Raw genomic sequence first — 25,000 nt, 5'->3', positions numbered from 1 at the left:
TTGTACATTAAAAGCTAAAAAGAAATAGACTCCACTCATACAAATAGCTGAATATCAGATATCACACCTGGCTACCCCTTCCTGCTCAGATAAAGTACCCATAATTCCCCACATGTTTCAAAGACCATACAGTGACTCTTCATGAAGAAAACGTAGGCCGGACATGTCCGTTCAGTTGCACTTACTGGTAGTCAAACGATCCATCCTGTTCTTTTTGATCCACGTGGTCCAGAGGGAGATCTTTCTTATCTCGGACTGAGGAGAGAGGAGCGTAGAAGAAACCATGTGTTAAAAGAAATACTCAATACTACGTTAACTTAAAATACTTAGAGCTGAGGTTATTTTAATCTTCATGTTAATTAAAGGTAAGTGTCTAGTGAGTCACACTGGCCACAATTCACAGCAGTCCTGTTAGTGACAGTTTATACCAGTACAGTAGGCCTATAGTAAATTACTTCATCTGAAATCTTCATCCTTACTACAGCATTTCGTTTATGTGTTTGCATTTAGCTTTTATTAGTACCATCTAGTCTTTTTACCGGAGTGACATGGTCCTTCTGGTCTCTCCTTATCTAGGTGTTAAACACACGTTATAGTTCTTATCTGAGTCTTAACACTTCTTCATTTAAACACACGTTTTAGTTCTAATCTGAGTGTTAACTCTTCTTCATTTAAACACATGTTTTAGTTCTAATCTTCTTCATTTTCTTCTTAAAGAAATTCCTTCTTGTAGGGCTGGGCGATATGGACAAAATCTAATTAATTCTATTCTATTATCTATTTTTTTTAACAAATACCTCGATATCGATATTGTGTTCATAAAATAATTTGTATTTCTTCAAACATTTTCCAAAATAGTGAAAATAGCTCCGGAGTGTGAGCTTGTAGATTGCCAATTTTTGCTTTAAAATAACAAATAATATTTTTTGAGGCCAGCTTTTAGTGTATGTGCTAACACAAACTTTGTCCTACACAAACATTAAATGCCATTGACAATGAATTATGTCGATATATTGCCCAGTCCTACTTTGGTGTGGTCTGTATCTGGTTATTAACCACTGGGAATTAGTCTGTACTGTACTGTACTGTACTTTGACATTATCAAGTTGAGACACCTACCGAGAAGGTTTGAGAAAGCAGTCATGCACCGACCACCTAGACATTATAGACACTGTAAAACATCCACAGTACTCTGTTGTCTAACATTTCAAAAAGTATAACAAAATGTATTACCAAGAAAAGAGTTTTGTTACACCAAATAGTTTTTGAGGGGCGCTGGCCCCTCCTATGTCCAGCTTTGAGGGTTTGTGTAAACACAAACATTGAAGACAAAAGTTTGTAAACACAAACATTGAAGACAAAAGTGAGGACGCAAATTGTGATTGACCAGAATGAGATGATGTATAATGACGTATGATGATAAGAGCGCCCCTCACTTCACACAGGTGTGAATCTTAAATTATTACACAACAAACAGTCAAAATAATAATTAATGTAATTACAGTAATTCAGCTGTGTTATTAAGGTTGCACAATGTAACTATTAGACCTATTAAAAAGATTCTGAAGGGAACGTCGTATTCCTTCACTACACAGTTGCAGAAAGCTGGATTCTACAGCACATCTGCACAGATAACAGTTTGCAAACATTCAAGCCTTTGAAGCCAGAAGCTAGGATGCCCCAGCTTCAGCTAAAGCAGTCAAGGGCAGGTCACAATTGTATTATAACATAATGTCCTACACGTCAAATCCTCAGTGTTCATTTATCCATTCGTAACTCTGAGAGAGTACACATGCATACATTTTATACCAGGTCTTACCGTGATATTAACCACTTGAACTTGTGCGGCAAATAAATGTAGCGTGCGAAAATACAAGATCTACTGTACAAGCCCACAGCACATTGCATTGCGATGCATTGTGACTTTGTAGATCAGTTATTTTCAGCAAAGATATTTGGTGTAGAGTGAAAAGGGAAGGGGGCCTAGTATAATGCCCTGGGGGACTCTGGGCAAATATACATATCCCCCTGTATGCGGTTCCAAGATTAACCAAGGTATTAATGGGTATCATTAACCCCTGTATACGAGACCTTACCTGGGTATTTTCCCCCACGGCTCCTCTTGATGAAGCAGACGATCAGTAAGATGAGCACAATGAGGGCGATGGCACACATTAACCCAATGAACCAGCCTTGGGTTGCAATGTCTACATGGTCCTTCTTGTAGGCTAGAGACACACATACAAAACACAGAGACAGACAGAGACAGACAGAGACAGGGAGAAAATAGACAGCAAAAAAAGAAGGATAATAAGGATTGTGTTTTTGTGGAAGGCAGCGATTCCTCGTTAACACATCAGACGATCGGCCCTCATGGGGGACCGTCAGAGGTGTCAGCGGTGTAGCAGAAGGTGACAACTCCAAACCATCGTCTCATTATTCCCACACGCTGCCAGCATCCAGGCTGCTAGCCTGAGACGATTCTCATCTATGAGCACAGACGCTGTTTGTGCTCTTTCCCACACCACGTTTCAGTCTAATTTCGATGATCGACAGGATAGGGGACTGAAAGGTGTAGGATTCTTAAGATTGTTTCACATGAATTACATCAGGAATATTTTCGATATTACAAAATGCCTAGAAATAACAATGTCTGGCAACTTAACAGATTGTGAGCAATATACAATATATACTGTACCTAAAAATGGGCATGTCTGATTAACGTTGTTGCGACAAAATCTGGCTAAATTAACAACAAGGATTTTACATCGGTTTACTGCAAGCTTCATACAATTCTGGAAACAAGACACAGTTCCGTCAGATTCTTACCGTAGTAATACTGATTCCTGGTACAGACTTTACCAATTCACTGAGTCCTTATACATTGTGCTACTTTGCCAAAATGTGACGACGTCAAGTACTGTAGGACCAAAATAGCAGAAGTTGACAACATTTTGTCTGTTAACTGTCACTCTGCCACTTTGATACCAGTCCAGCATATTCCAATTGCTGCAGAGGGAGTTGTGGCAGGAATGTGTTATAGGGATGACTCACAGCAAGTAACAGCTAGTCAAATTGCCTTGACGTAATTCTGAACCACTGTTACCACTATAAACATATTGCATAGTAGTACGATGTTCTTCTCACAATATGAGATACGATAGGTCAGCACCATATGGACCTGCAGGAGCCATTGGCTCAAATATACAAAAGCTCAACCAGTTTAAGGTGAGTGTAACACTCAGAGTAGCACACACCTGGCCATAATATAACCCCGTGCTCACCACCAGGCCAGGTGTGGTCTCACCTGCGCTCGTCTCAAAGTGGATAAATTTGCTGCTGATGCTGTTGAGTTCATGGGAGTATACCCTCAGACGGTACTTGGAACCTTCGATCAGGTCCGCCACCGTAACGGGAGGAGGCTGATCCACCGAGACCACTTTCACTGCACCGCTGCCTTGGAGAAACAAGAAAGGTGCCAATCACATTCCAGGGGGCGGGGCCTGGCTGCCACTGCATTAATTAGTGAAAGGTCACGGCACCACTCTTTTTGAGATGGCGAGGTTATTGAAGTGAATTGAGACAAATCAATGCAGCTCCCACCTTAGCATAACGTGCATTCATACTTTATAGTTAATGGATGAGGCTCAACTCTCTGCAGTTGATGTGGACTAACTTTTGCTGCCGCATTGTCTTCCGTTACACCTCTCTCAAGGGCATAATTCTTCAGAGAAAACCAATCTAAAAATGGGGGAATGATGAGACAAGAGGCATGAGGAAAAGGTGCCAGCCCTTCAGGCAAACACAACACTATGGACATCAACATTTCCGGAAACTAACTCCCCTGCGAATGGGCTACTATGGGTCATATTACCTTACATTTAAATGACTTTCTTTGCCCTTGAATAACACAGACTGTTGACTAACAAAGCATTGTTTGTCTCAATTATCCATAGACCCGCACTCATCTCTAAAAGTCACACACATACAACAACCAATCCATTTCAAGCGCGACATCTGTCAGTGGAAAGACATGTCAGCCGTGACATGGCCAAGTTACAGTATGTAAGTTGGAGTAAGTAATAGCGCAAGGAGGGGGGAGTGGTTAGCAAATAATGGAGGTCATGCACCATGCTATACATGATGAGAGCATTATCACATTCATGTGATGTCATCCAACAAAGCTCATTCCCATCGCTCAGTTCCTGGAACAGCCAAACAAAGGACAGTCATGCCAACCCTTTTGACAGAATTAGTCAATGACGTGCTGGAAATATGGCCAAGGCTGGTGTTTTAGCACTGTAGCTGTAACAATCAAGCAATCGCTGCTTTAGCCTTTTAGGCCAGCAAGAAAGACAAAATGAGCTCGTCCATTATATCAGCCACTGATTTTAAATCAGGCATCCTATCGACGACAATGTTCTGTCGCTTGCCATGCGTATAAACTAATAAATCAGAGTGCACTCTAGCCAACAATAAAACCATACATAAAGGTGCAATGTCAAAGCAATATCAGCTTGCACTTATGGTAAAAGGTATCTACTATGTAGTGGAAATTACACACAGAAACCTCTTGACCGGGCTCCCACACGCAATACTATTGAATGCATGGCCTGGCTACGTACTGTACGTACTGTACGTCAAGCCAATTTGTAAATGTCCTGGAGGAGATCAACTCCAAACATATGGGTGTTGTTGTTGCAGCACATGACCCTACAGAAGCACAGCATGCACAGCATGCCCTGTCTAATGAAGCTTAGGAAGAGTGGTCTGGCATTGAAAACTGACTGCAGTGTTGATAGGAAATAACTATTCATCACCAGCGTTTACATAGTTAGAGGGCACATGCATGCATGCATGTATGCAGTGTCTGATTGTGATCTGTGATGTGTGTGTGTGTGTGTGTGTGTGTGTGTGTGTGTGTGTGTGTGTGTGTGTGTGTGTGTGCGCGCGCGTGCGCGCACACATGCGTGCATGCGTGTGGAATGATGCCATCATTTCTTAAAATTTGACCTTGAGGTGGATCAAATGTGGGGAGAGAGACCCAATCCCGTACCCCACTCTCCCCAGTCACATTCAGACAATCATTAATCATTTAAGGCCTTGTCGAAGCACATGAAAAATGCATCCTTCCTTCAAAGATCAGAGGAAGTTGATTGGAGGAGAGTTGTAATAAAGACATCTCTGCTAGAACCAATCAGATGACAATTAGGAAGGAAGGAGGAAGGGTGTGATCTGATCTCCGGGTCAGCAAAAGCAAGCAGTGATGTGAATGGATGGCAAGCCAGCCCAATAGCCTGGTCGCAAATGCCAGCTGTGCAGCCAAAAGCTAGGCAGACAATACATATATATGCAGACAACCATCTGCATGGATGCATAAGGAGGTAGTTGGTCGGATGTGACGTGATAATGACAGGAAAGCTCTCAGAGAGAGAGAGAGAGAGAGAGAGAGAGAGAGAGAGAGAGAAAGAGAGAGAGAGAGAGAGAGAGAGAGAAGGTGAGCAACAGCTAGAGCGTGCTGGAGAGATATAGGATATGTAAGGGAATAGTATTTCTGTTAGTATGACACACGCACCGTGACGCACGTACGCACGTTACACTTAAACATATTCTTGGAGATAACTGTGTTTGAGTTTGATTTGTGTCTGTTTGAAGAGGCTTATGAATTTCCTGCCTCTTGCTCTCTACTGCGTCATACTATCATTATTCATTTATCTATTTCAAAATCTTCTTTGACACAAGACTTTATAAAATGACATAAATTATGTAGCAAGGACACATCTCAGCCCCCAATACTACAATAGGGAATCTTAAAGTAAAAAAGAAATAAAAACTGTTACCAGGCAGCAACTGAGCGGCATATGCAACAAAATGATAAATTAATTATTACATGAAAAGGCCACAGCATAATACTATCCTCTTCCTGCGCTCATGAGTATGGGGGCTACGTCGTAGATGTTAATCAGAATTCTATTGATAACACAATCCACAATCCTGAGCTGCAGTGAAACCGTATTTAGTCTGAAAATTACATTTCTGCCCCATGAGGGCTTCTGTGAATAGAGTGTAAGTGTATTCACAGATTAATAAATGTCATTTCAGAAAGCAGAGTTCTGTCCTAAATTATGATTAATACATTTTTTGTCCAAAATTGCTAATGGATTGTTTAATTTGTAGTCATTACTGCCAAAGGTTAACTAAGGTTCCTAAGTCCTAAATTGGCTGCAAGAAAAAAATAATCACTCCAAAACTTTTGATTTACCAATAGCTTTATCTGCTATGAAATGGTACCGTCTTATTTCATTTAAAACCTATGCCACTCACATGTAGCTTCCAAAACCAGGGGTATGTGTTTTCATAGAAAATTTTGTTTGGAACATTTGTTTGCACAAATGATTTGCCTTCTCCACTAAATCTTTATCCCTGTCTTTTCTTTTAGTCCATGGGCCAGACCAGAAGTGAGGGACATTTTTGGTGGCAGAATCTCTTTGCTACCATTTTGTTTGTTGGGTCCATATAAGGCTCGTGGGGTAATCGTGTCGCATTTCGGGTTCTTGGAAACGCCCCCCTGAGGTTAGGTTTAGGTATATAGTTTTACTGAGGTTAGGGTTAGGGTTAGGTTTAGGTATAGTTTTACTGAGGTTAGGGTTAGGGTTAGGTTTAGGTATAGTTTTACTGAGGTTAGGGTTAGGTTTAGGTATAGTTTTACTGAGGTTAAGGTTAGGTTTAGGTGTACTCCGACTGCCAAGAGAGAGACCGGAAAGTGTGGCAATGGACTGGATGCCAGAAGGTGGAAAGAGGAAGAGAGAGAGGCCAAAGAAGACATGGAGACAGACAGGAAGGAAGACCTATAAGCGAGATGGGTGTCAGCTGGCACGGAGCAAGAAGGGTCGCCAGAGACCGGAGCAAATGGAGAGGACTCGTCGCCCAATGTTCCAATAGGAACGGGAGGAACTAAGTCTAAGTAAGTATAAAAGTATATAAACATGTAGGCCTATAATAGAATAATTAGCTAATTATTCCCCAAAACAAGAAATGACTATAACTTTGCTTTACTTAACTTACAAAGGTGATCTAAGAGTCTAAGTCTATGTTTGTGATGTTTAGAAATGCATCTGTTACCATAGTGCAATCATAATTTGCATAATTTGCATAAGTCATGAAAGAAATGAGGTCAAAATAAGGACATTTCTACACTTTACTAGGAATGTTCTACATTTTTCACAATTTAGTCAAGGATTATCTTAGTCTCTCTTAGACTCTGAGTCTATACAATTCATATCTTGCCATGACTAAATTATTTAACCTTTTGTCATTTAGCATATTTGCATAAATTATTAAATAAATGGGCTGAAACCCATGAATAGCTATTTTGCTTTACCTTCATTGAGAAGGATCTTACAGTCCAAGTCTGTTTTGATGTCCATAAAATAATGTCTTGTCATAATTAAGTTATGTAACCTTGATGACTTTAATTCTGGGGCAAGCCTTGAAGGAATCAAGCATGTCTGGTCTGAAGCTGAGGATGTCCCTGTCGTGGACACCATGTCAACAGATGACCCGTCACCCTCTTGGGGTTCCTAGCAAGATGTCCCTGAGGGCTTAGTAGTCACTGCCCTCTCAAAGATCTGAGGAACCAGTCCTACCTCTGTAGTCTCTGTCGCCAGCATATCCCCGGAATATCCCTTTATGGTCAGCATATAACACTCTCCTGTAATCTGAGGAGCCTTTGACAGAGGATGAGATGAGATGAGATTCATTGTCAATGTACAGTACAGCGAAAAGTATTTTGCATGCATCTCACCCAAAAATATTTTTCGCTGTGCTGTGCTGTGCTGTGCTGTGCTGTGCTGTGCTGTGCTGTGCTGTGCTGTACTGTACTGTACTGTACTGTACTTGTACTGTGATTTGATTGCAGCTCTACCTTATGCATGGCAAACACTGATAACAGTCTTGAAGCAGACACAACGGATGTACTGCATGATCACTGGAATACAGATAAGCCTTGGACCCAACACCAGATAGAAGATAGTTGGCTTGATGGAGCCTGGAAATAGGCACATAAAGTATATGGCCCTACAAAGAACAAGAATCAGTCCCTCACGCCTCGTGACACATCACACCACCATCTATGGCCATCAGTCCGTCACGCCTTGTGACACGATCCATAATATGAAAACTGCCGTAAAACTCGTTGGAGAATTGAGGAAATGAATCTAATGAATTTAGAAGGATTATATTATAAATATCCTAAAGGCATATACAGTACATATTGATAAAAACTAAAACTAAGGGTATTTTGTCTATAATTTCAGTTAGTTTTGAGGACACACAATACAGTTTAGTTTAGTTATTGTTTTTTTATTTATTTTTAGTTTTTATTAGTTTCAGTTAACTAAAATGTTTTTTTTAATTCTAGTTTTAGTTTTTTAGTTAGTTTTAGTGCTATCATGTTGAAATATTATCTAGGGATATAGACCTTTTCAAAAACATGATAGCATTTTCCACCTTGAATGTCTCTCACTAGTGAAAATTCTGTTCTGGGCCTATGGACTATTTCTGTGACTAACTCACTGCCTCACTGCTCTAACAGCCGTTGGGTCCAATCTCCCCGGTCCCCCTCTGTTTCTGTTTCAAGGGTTTAGATTTAGAAGAAGTGCTCTGGCAAATCAGTTTGCTCTGATTTCTTACTGTCCAGTGTGAACTCTAGCACAAACTCGCTCCCCCGCGGGAAGTTGTGTTTCCAGCTGACGTTAGCGTAGTTACTGTTAGGCTCCACCATCAGATTCCAGATCTCCCGCCCTGGGGCCACTACACAGGGGATCAGGGGTGGGGGGATCAAAGGTCAAAGGGTCAAGGGCAAAGAGGGCATGGTTACAACAACCACACAGAGGTCGTCGGTTAAGATGCAGTCAGGGAGCTTCATGGATACACTATAGCAACACTAAGCGAGCATTTCACACAGGGCTGGGGTCAACGGAGATCTCAGTCCACTGCAAGAAATAAATGTACTCAAAACTAAAATTCAAGAGCTTTCTTTCAGTACATTTTAATTGCACGGCTTATTTCTCGTTTTTGATTGGATTCGAATTCAAATTGAACCTAACCCTGTGGAAAATATAACATTCTGCCAATTATCACAAACCTGATTGCGGTTGGCTGTTGTTGGGTAAACGGTCTTTGCAAATGCCTTAGAGTTATTAACATCAACTCATTTCAAAACGTGTGGATTCTCACTCTCTTTTCAAAATGTGTGGATTCTCACTTCCTGAGCAGAGAATAGTCAATTGGCTACATTTCAATATCCTGAAGTAACTCCCTACTCTCCATAGAGCAGGCACAGTATATAAATATCCTAAAGGCAGTATACATTGGAATGCAGCCGATAATAAATTTTCCCCATTTTGTCAGGTAGAAGAAGACCGTCATCTATGATTGATAACTGCAAGCGTTACAGTAGCTATGGTAAGATACAAAAAACACATAAATATTTGTCTCTTGGCAAAAAAGACATTCTATGTCAGTTGAAACACATGGGAAAGACAAGTTAACAACACCATGTACCCAGGATGTTCTGGTCATGAGTACGCTTGGTGGTGGTGGTGGTGGACTCGGTGGTAGTTGTAGTTGGGGTAGTTGTAGTAGTAGATGTCGTAGTAGTTGTAGTAGATGAGGTACTAATGGTTGTAGGAACAATGGTGGTAGGAGGGAGAGGGGCAAGAGGAGGAGGAGTAGGAGGAGCAACAGTTGGGGACATGGCGTCCGTAACGTTGACTAAAGGGGGGAGGAGGAGGGGGAGAGAGCAAAGGGTTAACTCAAGTCAAGTCAACTTTATTATAGCTCAGATCACAAAGCATGACCAACAATGTAATGCACAAGAAAACATACACAATGTGCACATAAAACTCCTATATACAGATGACAATAAAACTGAATATATCCTGGATAATTTAGTATGTATCTATAGGTTAAAAGAAAGACAAGCAGGCAATCAAATGCAGAGACAGACAAAGTTATACACGATGAACCGGCGGAGTGGCGCTAATCAACACTGATCAACTCAATGCTTGATTACTGTGCGTGGGATCCACTTATCAAAATCAATAGATCAATACTCATGTAGTAAAAGTTATCACAATGTGCGTACATTTAACTGTGGCTGTGAGAGTCAAAAATGGTATTGTCTCAATATTAACCACTTTGGAGACCTGAAGCCGACAGCTCCTACATAAACTGATGTGTCAGTGCCACCAAGAGGCCCATTGCTGCTATTACACATTTACATCATAGTATAGGATCAGTACATACAGTATGTTCTCTAAAACATTAGCCACTATTTCTGTCTCTTTTTGTAACTCTGGTCAGATCAGGCAACCCCAAATTAGATGTTTAGCCAATAGTCTTTCATAGAGTCCTTTATTTTCCACATACCTTGGTGGATGATGGTCTCTGCAGCTACTACAAGGGCCTAGGCTACTACTGATAGTTCATGCAGTGTTTACCACAATAATCACAAGGCTGGATGCCCAACATGCTCTCAGGCCACCCGGAAAGCCCACCCAGTACAGTGTTAATGCAGGAGGGGGATGTGGTGGAGGGACAGGAGGCATGGCTTGAACAAAAAGTTCAAGAGCCTATACATGACTCATAAATATGCCAGCTAGTTCAATCAATGGCTGCAAGCCATGCAAATCAATAAGCCAACCGATGACCGCATCGGTCAAAAAGGAGAAATCGCATTGCCGTTTGGGAGAAGGCCGAGCCGAAACCTCAGACCTGCCTTACCTGTGTAACCCCAAACCCTTCCGACGCGGGTTGGACAGTATTTGTCTATGCTTTTCAGCCAGTGAATAGAAGCAATGGATGAAATGGCAAGAGCAGCGTGATTCAATCTCCATTAAGCTGAGGTACAAGGCACAAGGCAGCGGTGTTCAAGCAAGCAGGTGGCAGACCAAGAAGCCAGTCACGATTGGAAAGCGAATGACAATGAAGAAATAAATGCTCTTGTTTGTCTTCCCCAGAAAACTCTTTGGATCACACAACAAGTCAAAACTCTTGGTCAAAATGACAATGTAAACAAGTGGGAGCAACGGCTCTCCTCCCAGACACGATAACAGACGTCACTGCAATGCATTCCATGATCATAAATGAGTGACCCCTTTAGAACGACTCAGTCGGTAGACACGGCTAAAGTGTGGCTGTGACAGACAGTGAGAGGACGGGATGTCTTGAGGTTTCATTGAAAGGTGTGTCATCAGGGATTGGTGCAGGGGGTTGGGGGGTTCAATTGCAGCATAAATGCACAATGAAGAGAGATTCTATCTAAGAACCGGTAATATCACAGAGTACTGTTGTTCACTAACGGTGTTATGGTATGTATGTAAAGTAAAGTAACACTCCATCCAAGACATCAGTATCGTGGAGAATTCGTTCAATCCCTGAAAGCACACAGTGACTGGTGAATAACGTATTCACACAGAAAAGGAAGATATGGATAAAGTATATCAAACAGGATGGATGGATAGGGTGATGTAAAAAGGGAAATCTGACGTCAGTTCAACCCAGTGCACAGGGAATTATATGGGCTTACAGTTACATACAGCCTGCAAAGTCTTTATTTCTTGATTTGATTTGCATGCAAGTTGTAAACATTACACATTTTAAATACTGCTAATTCTCATTCAGCATTTAATTGACCCAATTAATCATCTGTGTTGTTAAATATTTGCTGACTCCAAGCTAGCATAGTTGCTATTCATGGCATGGGCCTCAGTGGGATTGGAACTGCCGCATTATTAGTTACAGGGGAAGGTAAAAAGCATAGGGCTGCCCCATTATTAACTACAGCGTAAGGTGGAACCACATTATGTTGGCAGAAATGAAACCTACAGTACTAGACGTACACTGGACATCCCTGGTGCCAGGGAGAGGGTGAGAGATGGAAGGATAGGGGGGAACAAGAAAAGACAAGCAGACGGACAGATAGGCACACAGACAAAATGTGCTTCTTTTGCACCCCATTACCTAGACCTGGGGTGTCCGTGGTAACGGAGCTTGTAAAGTCTTCTACCAGTGAAGAAACAGGAGAGACAGAGAGGGGGCGAGACAAGAAGGAGAGAAAGCGAGAGTGTTTGAAGGGAAGGGAAAAGAAGAACAAGACAAGCTACAAGAGAGAGAGAGAGGCAGCGTTAAAAGACAGGAGACAGACACTGCAGGAAGGATAAACCACGAGGGAGGGAGATAAACAATGAGACAGAGACGAAAACAGAGACACTGACAAAGAAAAGAGACAGACAGGAGAGAGTGAGTGTGTGTGTGTGTGTGTGTGTGCGCGTGTGTGTGTGTGTGTGTGTGTATGTGTGTGTGTGGGTATGTGTGTGTGTACGTGCGTCTGTCCCAGGCAATTACCACGATGATAATGTCATCCCTTGAAGACCATTTCGCTCTGTCTGACACCATAACAAAGAACGCCTGTGTTTAAGCCCCCCCCCCCACGCACGCACGCGCACACACACACACACACACACACACACACACACACACACACACACACACACAAAGACACACACACACACACACACACACACACACACACACACACACCGTGATCTAGGGTCATTGCTGGTCAGCTCCCAGTGGTCTCCGTCACTCAATCCGATTCCAAATGTAAAACTGATCCGTGATCAGCCCCCTCACACTGGGTTATGTTGTGAATACAGGCCCTGTTCTGTTTGGCGCTAATCTTAGCCGGCACACAATCCACCAACCCAGTTCCCATGCAAAGAAAAGCATTGAGATGGTATAATTAAATAGTCAAAGACTTGGGTGGGATTTTCAACATCGATATGGGATATTTGGGTTCTTTGCTTGGTGCAAATTGATCGGAATTCCTAGACAGTGTTCAGACAACAGTGACCGAGAGAAGCTAGGTCAGAAGATGACCCATACGCAATTTCGCACGTTTAGTTTTATATGTTGCATTTGTACGAAAAGCTAAGATTTTACATCTTTCACAATTCTCATTTTTGTTCTATAGAATGTTCCCCATGCACATATTGAAGGACCATCGAATCAACCCAATAAAGGTTTTAAAGGTTTCTATACGGTACCAGCTCGCCACCTTGTGGTTAGCGTATCTGCCCTGAGACTGGTAGATTGTGGTTTAATTCCCGGTCGAGTCATACCAAACATGGATCAGGAACTGTTGGTACCCATCACCCAAGGTATGTGTGTGTGTGTGTGTGTGTGTGTGTGTGTGTGTGTGTGTGTGTGTGTGTGTGTGTGTGTGTGTGTGTGTGTGTGTGTGTGTGTGTGTGTGTGTGTGTGTGTGTGCGTGTGGATGAACAGGGGATCCCAGGGTGCTGGTGATGGGTATTCTCACTAGAGGAGCCAGGTGTGTGTGAATGAGATGCTCTGAGCAGGATGAGCAGGATGAAAATCATTCATGTTTTGTACTTGTTCATGTTATATTCATATTCATGTATCACAGAGCTATTCTGACTCCACAAACACAGTGTCTGGAATAAATTGATTTACCGTCAATTTCTGTTTCCAATCCCCCCCAATTTATAAAAAAATAAAAAGTGATCAAGGGAAGTAACAAAGCTGTTTCAGTGACATGCAAAGAGCCTGAGCACATAACTTACCTGACTTACAGTCAGTCAGTCAGTGGTGCGTTGTTATTGTTTTAATATCTAAAGCGTGCAATAAACATTCAAAATCACATGCCCTGCCATTTCTATCTTACTTCAAGTTCACAGCTCATCAAGTTGAGGTTTCCTACCCTCCGAGTATGAAGTAAACCAGTGGTTCTCAACCCTTTTAATTTCAAAGAGGCCCCATAACTCTGAGAGTGCACACTCTCAGAGTTACAGACCTGTAAGGGTCCAATTGGAACCTTTTGAGAACCACAGAAGAAAACTAAAATAATGTATTCATTACAAAAGTAACCTAATAGGACCTGTAAGGGACCATTTCCGTTTCGTTACATTTTGTAGGCTCTGTGAAGTGTGTGTGCGTGCGTGCGTGTGCTTGTGTGTGAGCAACCTCACCTTCGTTGGCAGAGTACGGGGCCTCCTCCACGTACTCGTCTCCTGCTCCCACCCGTGTGAGGGCGGACAGGGAGAACTTGAAGCGTGCAGAGCGGTAGGGCAGACGCATCGTGTGCAGTGTCTCATTAGGGAGAAAAGTCTCCACCTTTTGGCGGCCCACCCGTGTGCCGTTAACTGCACACAAATCACACGCAGACACGCACGCGCACACGCACACGCACACACACACACACACACACACACACACACACACACACACACACACACACACACACACACAGATAATTAGACAGAAGAAGAGTAAGAGAGACACAAATAGGTTGTTTATTTTTGTTTATACACAGAAAAGTCCTGAGTGTAAGAATGGGGCCCTTTTGCTATTTTCGGCAAAGGGATTCGGTGTAGAAGTAAAAAGGGAGGGGACCAAGTAGTATAGTATTATAGACCCGTGGTGGTACAGTATGTAGGGTTCAAGTGGTTAAAGGTTAGAAGTGGGTTTGTGGCCAGAAAATAAATAATAAGCTTTACCAAAATCCATTAGATTTTGTGTCGGGAGTTGGACATGGACTTGGACCGAGTACTCGCAGTTTGTTGGCCATTGAGAGCAGCTCACCTGTCCGATACTTGAGCTGATATCCAATCAGAATGCCGTTGGGCTCCTGGGGTGTGTCCCACTCCAGGCGGATATGGTCATCACTCCATGGGACAATCCTGAAGAACTTGGGAGCACCCGGTACTAAACACACACAAAAAAGCATAGTATATCATGCAAAAACTTATTTTCTTCACCATTTTTTGGATGGCCCACTGAGTTGCTTTCCGGCAAAGTACTGGCGAGTATCAGGCTTAGATAATTTCCACCCAGAATCCCTCCATCACCCCTCCTGTCCTTTCCTCCACCCCTGCGCTCACCTCCCTCCTTGGTGGAGAACTCGACGGTGTTGCTGGGCGGACCCTCATAGTGGCTGTTGGCCACCACCATGAACATCTTATAGTGGGAGTAGGGCACCAGTTCACCCAGGACGCCGGAGGGCTGGGCGGCCGTGCTGTGGAAGCCCTTGTTCTTAACCTCCTTGTTCACCGGCAGGTTCTTCAACTGACTGGCCTCACGCCAGTAGTAGAGCTGGTAGTAAGAAAGAAAGAAAGAAAGAAAGAAGAAAACAAAAAGTTAATTTTACATTTTACTTTTCTGTAAATATCATACACAAAGCAACAGACACACACACACACACACACACACACACACACACACACACACACACACACACACACACACTTATGCATGCACACACAAACACACGTAGTATATTTAGTTTTTACTCTCGAGTATGACTGACTGTGTGTGTGTGTGTGTGTGTGTGTGTGTGTGTGTGCGTGCGTGCGTGTGTGTGTGTGTGTGTGTGTGTGTGTTTATGTCTCACCTTGTATTCATTGAACTCTCCCAGTATAGTGCTGGGATCCACAGGCTTCCAGTGGACATGGACCAGGGTGCTGTCTACCTTTGACACACGCAGGTCTGTGGGAGGATCAGTTGGCTCTGGAGAGAAACATTAAAGGAAGGACGTGTCAGCGTGCGTGCGTGTGTGCGTGCGTGTGTGCGTGCGTGCGTGTGTGCGTGCATGCGTGTGTGCGTGTGTGCATGTGTGTACTTACTGTCCTCCCCTGAGTATCCAATGACAATATTAGATACTGGTCCAGTTCCATAGTCATTTGTGTACTGCATTTTGAGCTCATAAGGCACGTAGGTCTCTGTATCAGGGATCACGTGCTTGGACCCCGCGGTCTTCACGTTATTCCATTCTTCTCCCGAATCCTTCCGCCTCCACCATACATTATATTGCAGATTGGGGCCATTCCTCAGAAGGTCAAGTAGAGGCTAAAGACATTAAAACAATGCTCACCGTGAACAGGCTGCACTGAACCCTACTAATTCACGGGGAAATTAATGTTATGTGCTATATGTACAGACTTGTCTTACCTCCCAAGTGATCTCCATATTAGTCTTTTTGGTACCCCATCCTCGCAGACCACTGGGGATGGCATCTGGGGCTGAACACATGCACATACATACACATATGAAAATGTGACACACGTGTAGGTCTGCTATTCTCTGTGAGCAACACCGACACACAACAAAGTGTATGAATCAGCCTTATAAGACATCTGTCTGCGCTACTCACGAGCTCCACTGGTCTTATATCTGGGCGAGGGGCGGCTTGGCTCACTCTGGCCCACGGCGTTGACACCAATCACCCTGAACTGGTAGTTGACGAAGGGATAGAGCTGCAGGATGACTGAGTTGTGGTCTCCTCTGTAACTGGACAGGTTCTGCCAGGTCCCTGGCTGCCAGCGGTCCTCCTCAAACTCCACGATGAACTCTGAAGAGGACAATATAACAATGAGAATAATAAACGGCCGCTCAAACTCCTGAGCCTGTGCTTTGTGTGAAGAGTTTATTACCTTTCATATCATCTTTTCTTTAACCCATTTTGACCTGAGATCAGATTCTATAAATGTCTTCTACATCCTGACAGTTTTCTGAAAAAGCTATGTTTCTATGTCAGTCGTACTTCGATTTTTCAAAAATAGGAGATCTTACATGGCTCGTAGCGCGGCACTCAGTGCCCGGTTAAGAGCTTGTAGATCTGCTATTTTTCAACGGCTAAAGTATAACATAATCATTAAAACACCAAAAGGGGTCCCATCCTGAAAGGGGTTAAGTCTGAAAGTCATCTGAGCACTCATGTCCTGCTATGTAGGTAGAGCATTTCTCATTCACATAATAGACTATAGACTAGTGTGCATGCGTGCGTGTGCACATATAGTAAGTGAGTGTGTGTGCTGTGTGTGTGTGTGTGTGTGTGTGTGTGTGTGTGTGTGTGTGTGTGTGTGCGCGTGCGTGCGTGTGTGTGTGTGCGTGTGCGTGTGTGTGTGTGTGTGTGTGTGTGTACTAACGTGTGATGGGGCTGTTATGGTCATTTCCAGGTATCCAGGTGAGCCGGACGCTGCGTGCTGCTGGGTCTGACAGGTCCAGGTCCAAAGGAGGGTCTGGACGATCTGGACAGAAGGAATGACAGATTAGAGATGGATGATGTATACACACGCACGCACGCACGCACACACACACGCACACACGCACACACGCGCACACACACACACACACACACACACACACACACACACACACACACACACACAAAGTATCCCCCATCCACCCATATCAACACCTCCAAATCCCTCTCTTTCCTCCATAACACAGTCTCTCTCTCTCTCAAAGACACAGACACTTAATGGAGAAAGATAAATAAATAATTCATCCTTTGGCACATCAAAAAAAGGGAAATGAAAACTTAATTTCATTATAACAGCATTTTAGAAAGCATTATAACTACAGGTAGGCACAAGATAAGAACATATAGAAAAATATAAACACAACGAAAGAGCACAATGAGTAGAATATAAAGAGAATCTAATAATGACATTAAGAGAGAGAGAGAGAGAGAGAGAGAGAGCCTTTGACCAGGCCTTGTGTGTTACCTGTAGGCAAGGCACTAGACACTGAGGGGTTGAGGGAAGCTTCCTCTGTGAGGCAGGATCAAGGAGAATGAGGAGGGTAAAGGTTAAACTTCAAAGGTTAGTCTACAAGCAGATCAGCATTAGGGGAGCAGAGACTCACGGCCAATACCCACCAGACGCGTAAACGCACGGGAGTTATCAGAGTGCAGTTTTCTCTGCATTTCTTCAGCAAAAATTACATTACAACTGATTGGTTTTTTATCAATTGTCTGAAATGCCCGTATCAACACAACAACAGAATTGCAGAACATTGCTAATTTGCTCTTTAAAATGTTTTACACAGTGCAATAACGACAGAAGCTGATTGAAGTAACCAAACATTAATTTGATGACTGATGACTTTGTAGAAGGCATACATTTTTGGTTGGCAGCCCATTATGGATTCATAGAATATTTAGGCTATTAAATCAGATTAATTTAAGAATGAAAGAAATTGGCTCATGTATCACAGCTGACAAGGCACACATCAGATTCAGAATGAGTTTGGGGTTTTAGTGTGTAGCTTGTAATAATAAATGGCTGTAGTTACATAATAATATGGTCCTGGTCCAGTTCAAGGCCTTTTAATGTGATATTCCTAGATGGCTCAACTCAAATGTGTTTTTTTGTTCAAGAAAGATATCTGTATACAGCAGGTACAGTACACTATAATAAAGAAAATGCATTATGCGGATGCCCAGTTAAATTCAGCTCAGAGCAGAAGAATTCAATCCATGCGCGCGAGCCAGTGAGAAGCGATGCATCCATTTAACACGTCTGGTGGCTTTGGGACATTAAACATGATTATGTGTGCAGTACGTCTATTAATGCTACTCAGCGTCACTACAGTGCTTAGGGTGTCATTACTGCGCAGCATTATGTTAGTACACTGGCATGCAAATAAAATTATACTCTTCATCTACAGTATGCTGCTGACTTAGGCTCAGCTACGCAATGTGAGTCAATAGCATTTTAGTAAGCTGCTGTGAGAGTAAAACATGCATCATTTCCATTTCAAGGCTGAATCATCATTCCAGAATGAATGCTAATGAGGTATTAGCAGCTTTATTATGCATATGCAGTGATAAAAAAGCATTCAAAGTATGATCATTACGATAGACTGTGTTAAGATGAGCTTGATGTTAAAATATTTGCTTTGATGTCGGAGAAATACATGCTGGTGCTGGAGGATATTAGATCTGAGTGTAAGGATGGTTTGTACACAAGTGTACCTAACACAGAGAGGCGTGCTGAGGCGGAGTCTTGGTCGATCTCAGACGTGACAGTGCAGGTGTAAGTGCCCTCATCACCCTCATTGACATTAGGGATGGACAGCGACTCCTCCTCCTTCTTTAGCCTGAGAAACACAAGAGGACATACAGTACAGTAGGCTGTCATGTGACCACTGTACAGCCAGAGCCGGACTAACAATGGAACTAGGTGGAGCTTAAGCGCCAGGGCCCGAAGCTTGCAGGGCCTGGTACGAGACTATAGGTACAGCTGTTGCTTCTTTCGAAAAATATAACGCAACATAGGAACCCCCGCTAGTGTTTTTGGTCTTCGTCTGACAGTTTCTGTAGCAGTTTTCTGGAGGGGGGGGGGCAGTCGGTTTGGGGGGGTTCCCGACGGCTGCGCGTCGCTTCCACCTCTGACAGAGGGGAAGCGAGTAAGCGACGCCGTCAGAAGCCCCCTCACTCAGGAAGGCCCCCTCACTCAGATCTCAGACGGACCAAATTGTGACAATAACATACAGCCTATGTAAAGAGGAATATAAACAAGACCTTGGCGCAAAACTTCATATTTACCCTGCTCTAATACAACAAAGGTGTGTTCTTACATCCTCCATTTCACGATTTCAGCACTCGTGAGTAAATTAATTTAATTGCCATTATGAAAGTTTTCAGTGACGTTGGACCCACAGGTTGCATTGTCGTCAATAATTAATCTGTCTTTAAAACATTCTAATGTTAATATAGCATATTGGCATTGTCTGTTGGTGGTCTGGTGGTATGTTATATGGACCATGTAACAACATGGTCAACAGCACTGTTTGCAAATGTAGCTACATTTGTTGGCCACAAAGACAATTTAGACAAAACAAGCTGCTGCCTGCTAATGGAGCTTGTAGGCTAATTATTTTTCGGGGGAAATTGCAAATAGTTTAGCAGACTGAATTTGGAAAGGCTGTGCCCAGTGCGGCAGTGCCTGATGTGTCTTGTGTGTCTGCGGGCAGCGCAGGCAGTAGTGGATACATGCGCTAAACGCATGCATGTTAATTAATTAATTAATTGGCTGAATCAGTAGGGGCCTTTTGATTTGGTGAAGCGCCAGGGCCTTGAGAGGGGTTAATCCGTCACTGTGTACAGCATCATCATCATTATCATTATCGTTTGAGGGCAGCCGTAGCTTAGTGGGCAAAGACCAGAAAGGGTGTCTGGTAATAAAATGATCAGCAGTTTGCCTCCCGGACCCGGGCTATTACATTATATCAAAGTGAGCGCTGATCATAACCAACTGAGCAGCCATCGGCTGGGTGAAGCTGAAAGTTGTATTTCCCCCGTGGGACTAACGACATTGAGCTTTAATAGAAAGAAGGCTGCAGGAGAGAAATGTGCATGTATGCTGGAGACTACAGGCTGTGATTAGGAAACGCAGAGACATTCTGTCGCGTTGTCCGACTAAATCTAACCCTAATCCTAACCTCATTCTGAACCGGCCACGTAAGTCCTCAAACTTCATGTCATTCTTAACCGGCCACGTAAGTCCCCTAACTTCATATCATTCTTAACCGGCCACATAAGTCCCCTAACCTAATATCATTCTTAACCGGCCACGTAAGTCAGTTTCACTTCCGTGTTTCCTAATCGTAGCCAGTAGGATCCCAGTATACAGTACATGCAGTATAGGTCAATAAGATTTGTCTTGATAAATAACCTACTATAGTGATTATCGGTTGATAACATTCGAAGCGGGAGGACATTTCACATATCTGGCGAATGTAAACGATTTAGTTCATAGTTTAGTTATCGTCGTGACATAAATATGTCCTATACCTTTAGACAGTCACATAACTATAAAAAGTAGGAAGTTGGTCAGGAGTGGCTTATTGTCTGTATCAGCTGGTAACACACAGGGGTCTGTGTTGTTGTTACATAACTATAAGCTGTCAGGTAAATATGTGATTCATGACACAAGATATGAACAGCTGTTTTAGGACAAAACTGATGATCAGCCTTGACTAAAACTGGACTGGATTTGGGATTACGATGATTTGGGATAAGATAGTAGCACTATTACCTTGAATATTATTGTAAATTTGGCTTTCTTTAAAGTGTTCAAGAGTGGTAGTGAATGTACCTCTATTTTGCACATGGTAATTGCATTGGCCACATAATTGCAATGTCCACGGTTTGATTGAGACTGGAGACATATTCCATGTTCTTTCCCCCATCTCACTACCCTCAGTTTTTTGTCTCTCTACAATCCTATGCAATTCTCTAAAAGGATAGGTATATATAGTAAGTAGGTGCTGGACCTACTTTCAATGCGCTAGACTCCTGGGACATGGATAGCTGAGGAGGTATAGAGTGCAAGATCTACTCTCAGCTCCAACTTCTTACCACGTCTTAGTCACCCAAGCCATGTTACTATATGCTGAGTGAGCGGTGCCCGGGATCGAACCCATGACCAAGAACAATTTAATGCACATCCTCCTATTTTGATGCTGAGCCAAACTGCAAGAGAGTGAGCCTATTTCACCCACACAATAACCTGGCCAATGCTGTAAACCAGAACCGGAACACGCTGATTGAAGCGTCTTTGCAATAATAAATGGTGGGCAAGCTGATAATGTGCTTCGTGCTGCCTTTTCTGCTTGAACTGTACAGTATATAATATATAGATTGATTTCAAGGCTACTCCAGGGAGGACAGCTCCTTACCTCCATCCCAGTGACAGAGGTTTGTCGTCCTTCATCCATACCACTTCAACTGGCAGGCTGGGGTCTGACTGGACCTTACAGTCAAAACGAGCGAGGGATCCCCTGTTAGCTGTCTGGTGCTGAGGGAGTCGCACGATTCGAGTAGGCTCTGGGGAACAGCAGGGAAAAGACACAGACACACATGTAGATGCACACAAAGACGCAAACACAGAGGACAAACACACATGAAGATAAACAGACAAAAACAGGGCAGGGAAGACAGCATGTATTCAGACAGAAATACAAAACACAACACAGAGGCACACACATATCCGAGTAAATTAGAAACATAGGACATTGCAGCCATACAGCTCAGGAATCTGGGGCCTTAGTATCAGATGTCTCTTCCCAGGCTATTACAATGGCACAGACACTTGAATCTATGAGACATGAGAGCTACAGTCAATAGAACAGATGACGCCTGTTGCAAGAATGAAACGTGTGGGTAGTGAAATGGACAGCTACACTTGACAAATGGACCATTATTTTTGATACTATGAATAAATGAATTGCTAGGGATGATCATGAAAACATAAGGCACTTGTAGGAACTTTAAAACAAAGGCACAGGAGATTTGTTGTGGTTGTGGTTGCGTTCTGAGAACAACTAGAAAGGGTCATGGCATTAGAACTCATACCAGAATAAGATCAAAGGATTCCGGTCACACTTGCAGTACCGCACTTAATTTAACTTTTTAAACATTTAGAACTGATGCATTTTGGCACATGGCTTTGTAAGGGTTAAAATAACGTAAACAAGATTTTAATTTTGTAAATAAAAGTTACAGGTACCTATATGTATAGTATTGCAAGTGTGGCCTTTTTTTAAATATTTTTCTTACGTTGCTTACAGGCTATTTGGCACAAAGAGAGTCAAGCAATTTTCATTAAGCATGAACACTGAATGTGATTGGTTTATCTTGGAGGGCAAAAGTTCATTCATACATATTTCATGAGCTGTCAGAGACATGCACATACAACATTTAGATCCCTGTAATACCATAACACATACAGTACACTGATGTTCCATGCGTGTGTTGTAATAATATACTGATATTTTTTTTTGCTTGTGATGTCACAACACTATCCTGTGTCACTGATAGAAAGTAATGTACTGTAGTGTCATATTAAATGACACACTTTGCATAAAATGTCATATCCTCACCCCTTTAACCCATTCTGACCTGAGATCAGATTCTAAAAATGTCTTCTACATCCTGATAGGTTTCTGAAAAAGCTAAGTTTCTATGTCAGTCGTTCTTCGATTTTTCAAAAATAGCAGACCTACAAGCTCGTAGCAGATCTGCTATTTTTCAATAGCTAAAGCATAGCATAATGCTAACACCAAAAGGGGTTCCCGCCCAAAATGGGTTCTCTAGGTAAAGTAAAGAATAGTTTCTATAAAGGATTCCCATTATTTCCACAAAGTGCTTTTTTTTCTTTGCTTTGTGATATCTGGGCATTAATTATTGTCATAGTGTCCACCTCACTGCTTCACGTGCAGTGCTTTTGCTACAAAACTAGCATTTTGTCTTTCATGTCAGTATTGGTGTGATGTCTGACCTTTGACTTCCAGGCGGACCTGGTTTTCAGTCTTGCCCAGAATGTTGCTCGCTACACACGTGTAGGTCCCCTCGTCCTCTGGCCTGGCCCTCATGATCTCCAGTGTCCCGTTGATGTGTGCCCTGTAATGGCCCCCATCCAGACCGCTGCCCTGCCCATTCTTAAACCTGAACACATAAAGATGTGACAACACTTTTAACTATAACCTCGTCAAGAAAGCCTGAATAGTATATTTATTATTAGGAGCCATGTGTGGATGCACTGCCACGTCCATTGTGTTTTGGAAGGGTGACCAATGACCATGCCATGTTGTGTCTTACTCTTGTCTTGTCTTGTCGTACGTTTGTCTTGTTTTTGTTTCAAAACTTGATTCAGGTTATGTGGTTTGTATCAGTGTCGCTTCCATGTTAGCATAGGACTACCGGTATGCAACTTTTTATTATTTTATTTTATTTTATTTTATGCTGCCACAATATTTTGTGTATGGTGCTCACAACATTTATATATGTACATGTTATCTCTTTGATATGTTCCATATGGGTGTGTCACATATACTGTCATTGTTTGATTTACTGTATACCCTGAATCTTGAATAAACAAAACTGTGAAAAAAAAAGAAAGCCTGAATAAACAACTACAGCAGAAAGTGCCCTCGTTGTATGGTGCTTCCGTTGTATGCACTGTACTTCCCACGGAAGCTGTATTTTGTAACCAATCACAACACGGTTTGCATACAGATCTGCCAACCTAACTTCCTTTGGCAGTACTTCCTGTACTTCCGTAGACACTTCCGCTAGCCGTTCTTTCCCAGCGTACTTGAATGTGACTTGAAACCTCTATCTTTTATGTTCTGAGGCTAATGAAATAAAGTTTATAATTCAATTTGTGCAATTATTTTCTCCTCCTCCTCCAGTTAGCATAACAGCATGAAACAGTGTGAACCAGTACTAACCAGCGTAGCAATGGTATGGGAGAGCCAAAGAACGGGCAGTCGAGGAAGGTGTGGTTGGTCTTGATGACTTTGATCAGCTGGTTCTTAGGGCCCATGATCCTAGGAGACATGTCTGGAGGAGAGACCCAAAGGCCCAATTAGTGGTACAAACATAAACAAAAAATAAATAAAAATAGAATTGGATATATTATTTTATTCTCTAGTTCACTATACTGTCCTACAAAGTGCAAACAATTTTTTTTGGACACACTGACATATTTGTGTATCCCAAAGGTCAAATTAGATTGAGTGATTTTGGGAGCATTATTTAAAGAGGCATGAAATACTAAACCTGTTGTTGCCCTGTTGTTGCGTCTATATTCTGAAATCTAATTTAAAAAATAAAAGGGGAGGTTTCATGTCCCTTTAACTGTCGGGAATGTATTTGAGGGTGGGCCCTCAATTTCAGTGATGCAGAGATTGCATTAAGTTAAAAATATAATATAATTAAATCAATAAAATACAAACGAAACAAATCTGGCTAAAAGGTGATATATTGTGGCTGGGAGGTTTGTGGTCATGGTTTAAAATTGACCACAGTTTAGTAGAGATTTTTAGCGTGTGTTGGATCACTCCAAGGAGTCGGGGCTTTCCATTCAGACAGAACTCGGGGGTATGAGTGACTCAAACCAACCCTAGCCAACCCAGCCAATGTCTCTCACCCAGGATGTTGACGAAGGCGTTGGCCAGCAGGTAGCCATGGAGATTGGAGGCATTGCACTGGTAGACAGCACTGCCTCCGATCTGCACGGAACGGAGATGATGGTGTCTCCGAGCACCTGGCGGCTGGGGTTAGGGAAAGAGGCTGATGGTAGGCAAACAGAGAGAGATAGAAGAAAGATGGGAGTAGAGCGAGTGGAGG

The 25,000-nt window shown here is 42.6% G+C and overlaps 1 protein-coding gene across 1 annotated transcript in view; it reads right to left on the bottom strand.

Moving 5' to 3' along the window:
* The window catches only part of LOC308332919 (neurofascin-like), a gene marked incomplete at its 5' end in the record, with an annotated part of 78,568 nt that overhangs the window by 12,392 nt on the left and 41,176 nt on the right, over positions 1 to 25,000 (bottom strand). The window contains 22 exon segments of the mRNA XM_080789060.1: positions 186 to 255; positions 1,120 to 1,155; positions 2,097 to 2,228; positions 3,308 to 3,457; positions 7,647 to 7,727; positions 8,692 to 8,811; positions 9,565 to 9,774; positions 14,052 to 14,225; positions 14,665 to 14,787; positions 14,964 to 15,174; positions 15,473 to 15,588; positions 15,705 to 15,927; positions 16,030 to 16,100; positions 16,232 to 16,429; positions 17,007 to 17,108; positions 17,589 to 17,633; positions 18,839 to 18,963; positions 21,547 to 21,694; positions 23,148 to 23,314; positions 24,100 to 24,211; positions 24,801 to 24,896; positions 24,899 to 24,943. Of these exon segments, the coding sequence (XP_080645186.1) occupies positions 186 to 255; positions 1,120 to 1,155; positions 2,097 to 2,228; positions 3,308 to 3,457; positions 7,647 to 7,727; positions 8,692 to 8,811; positions 9,565 to 9,774; positions 14,052 to 14,225; positions 14,665 to 14,787; positions 14,964 to 15,174; positions 15,473 to 15,588; positions 15,705 to 15,927; positions 16,030 to 16,100; positions 16,232 to 16,429; positions 17,007 to 17,108; positions 17,589 to 17,633; positions 18,839 to 18,963; positions 21,547 to 21,694; positions 23,148 to 23,314; positions 24,100 to 24,211; positions 24,801 to 24,896; positions 24,899 to 24,943 (2,755 nt within the window).

Source organism: Protomyctophum bolini (genome assembly GCF_963924005.1).
Source record: "Protomyctophum bolini genome assembly, chromosome: 2".
Taxonomy (NCBI): domain Eukaryota; kingdom Metazoa; phylum Chordata; class Actinopteri; order Myctophiformes; family Myctophidae; genus Protomyctophum; species Protomyctophum bolini.
This window is presented reverse-complemented; position numbering and strand designations above follow the sequence as displayed.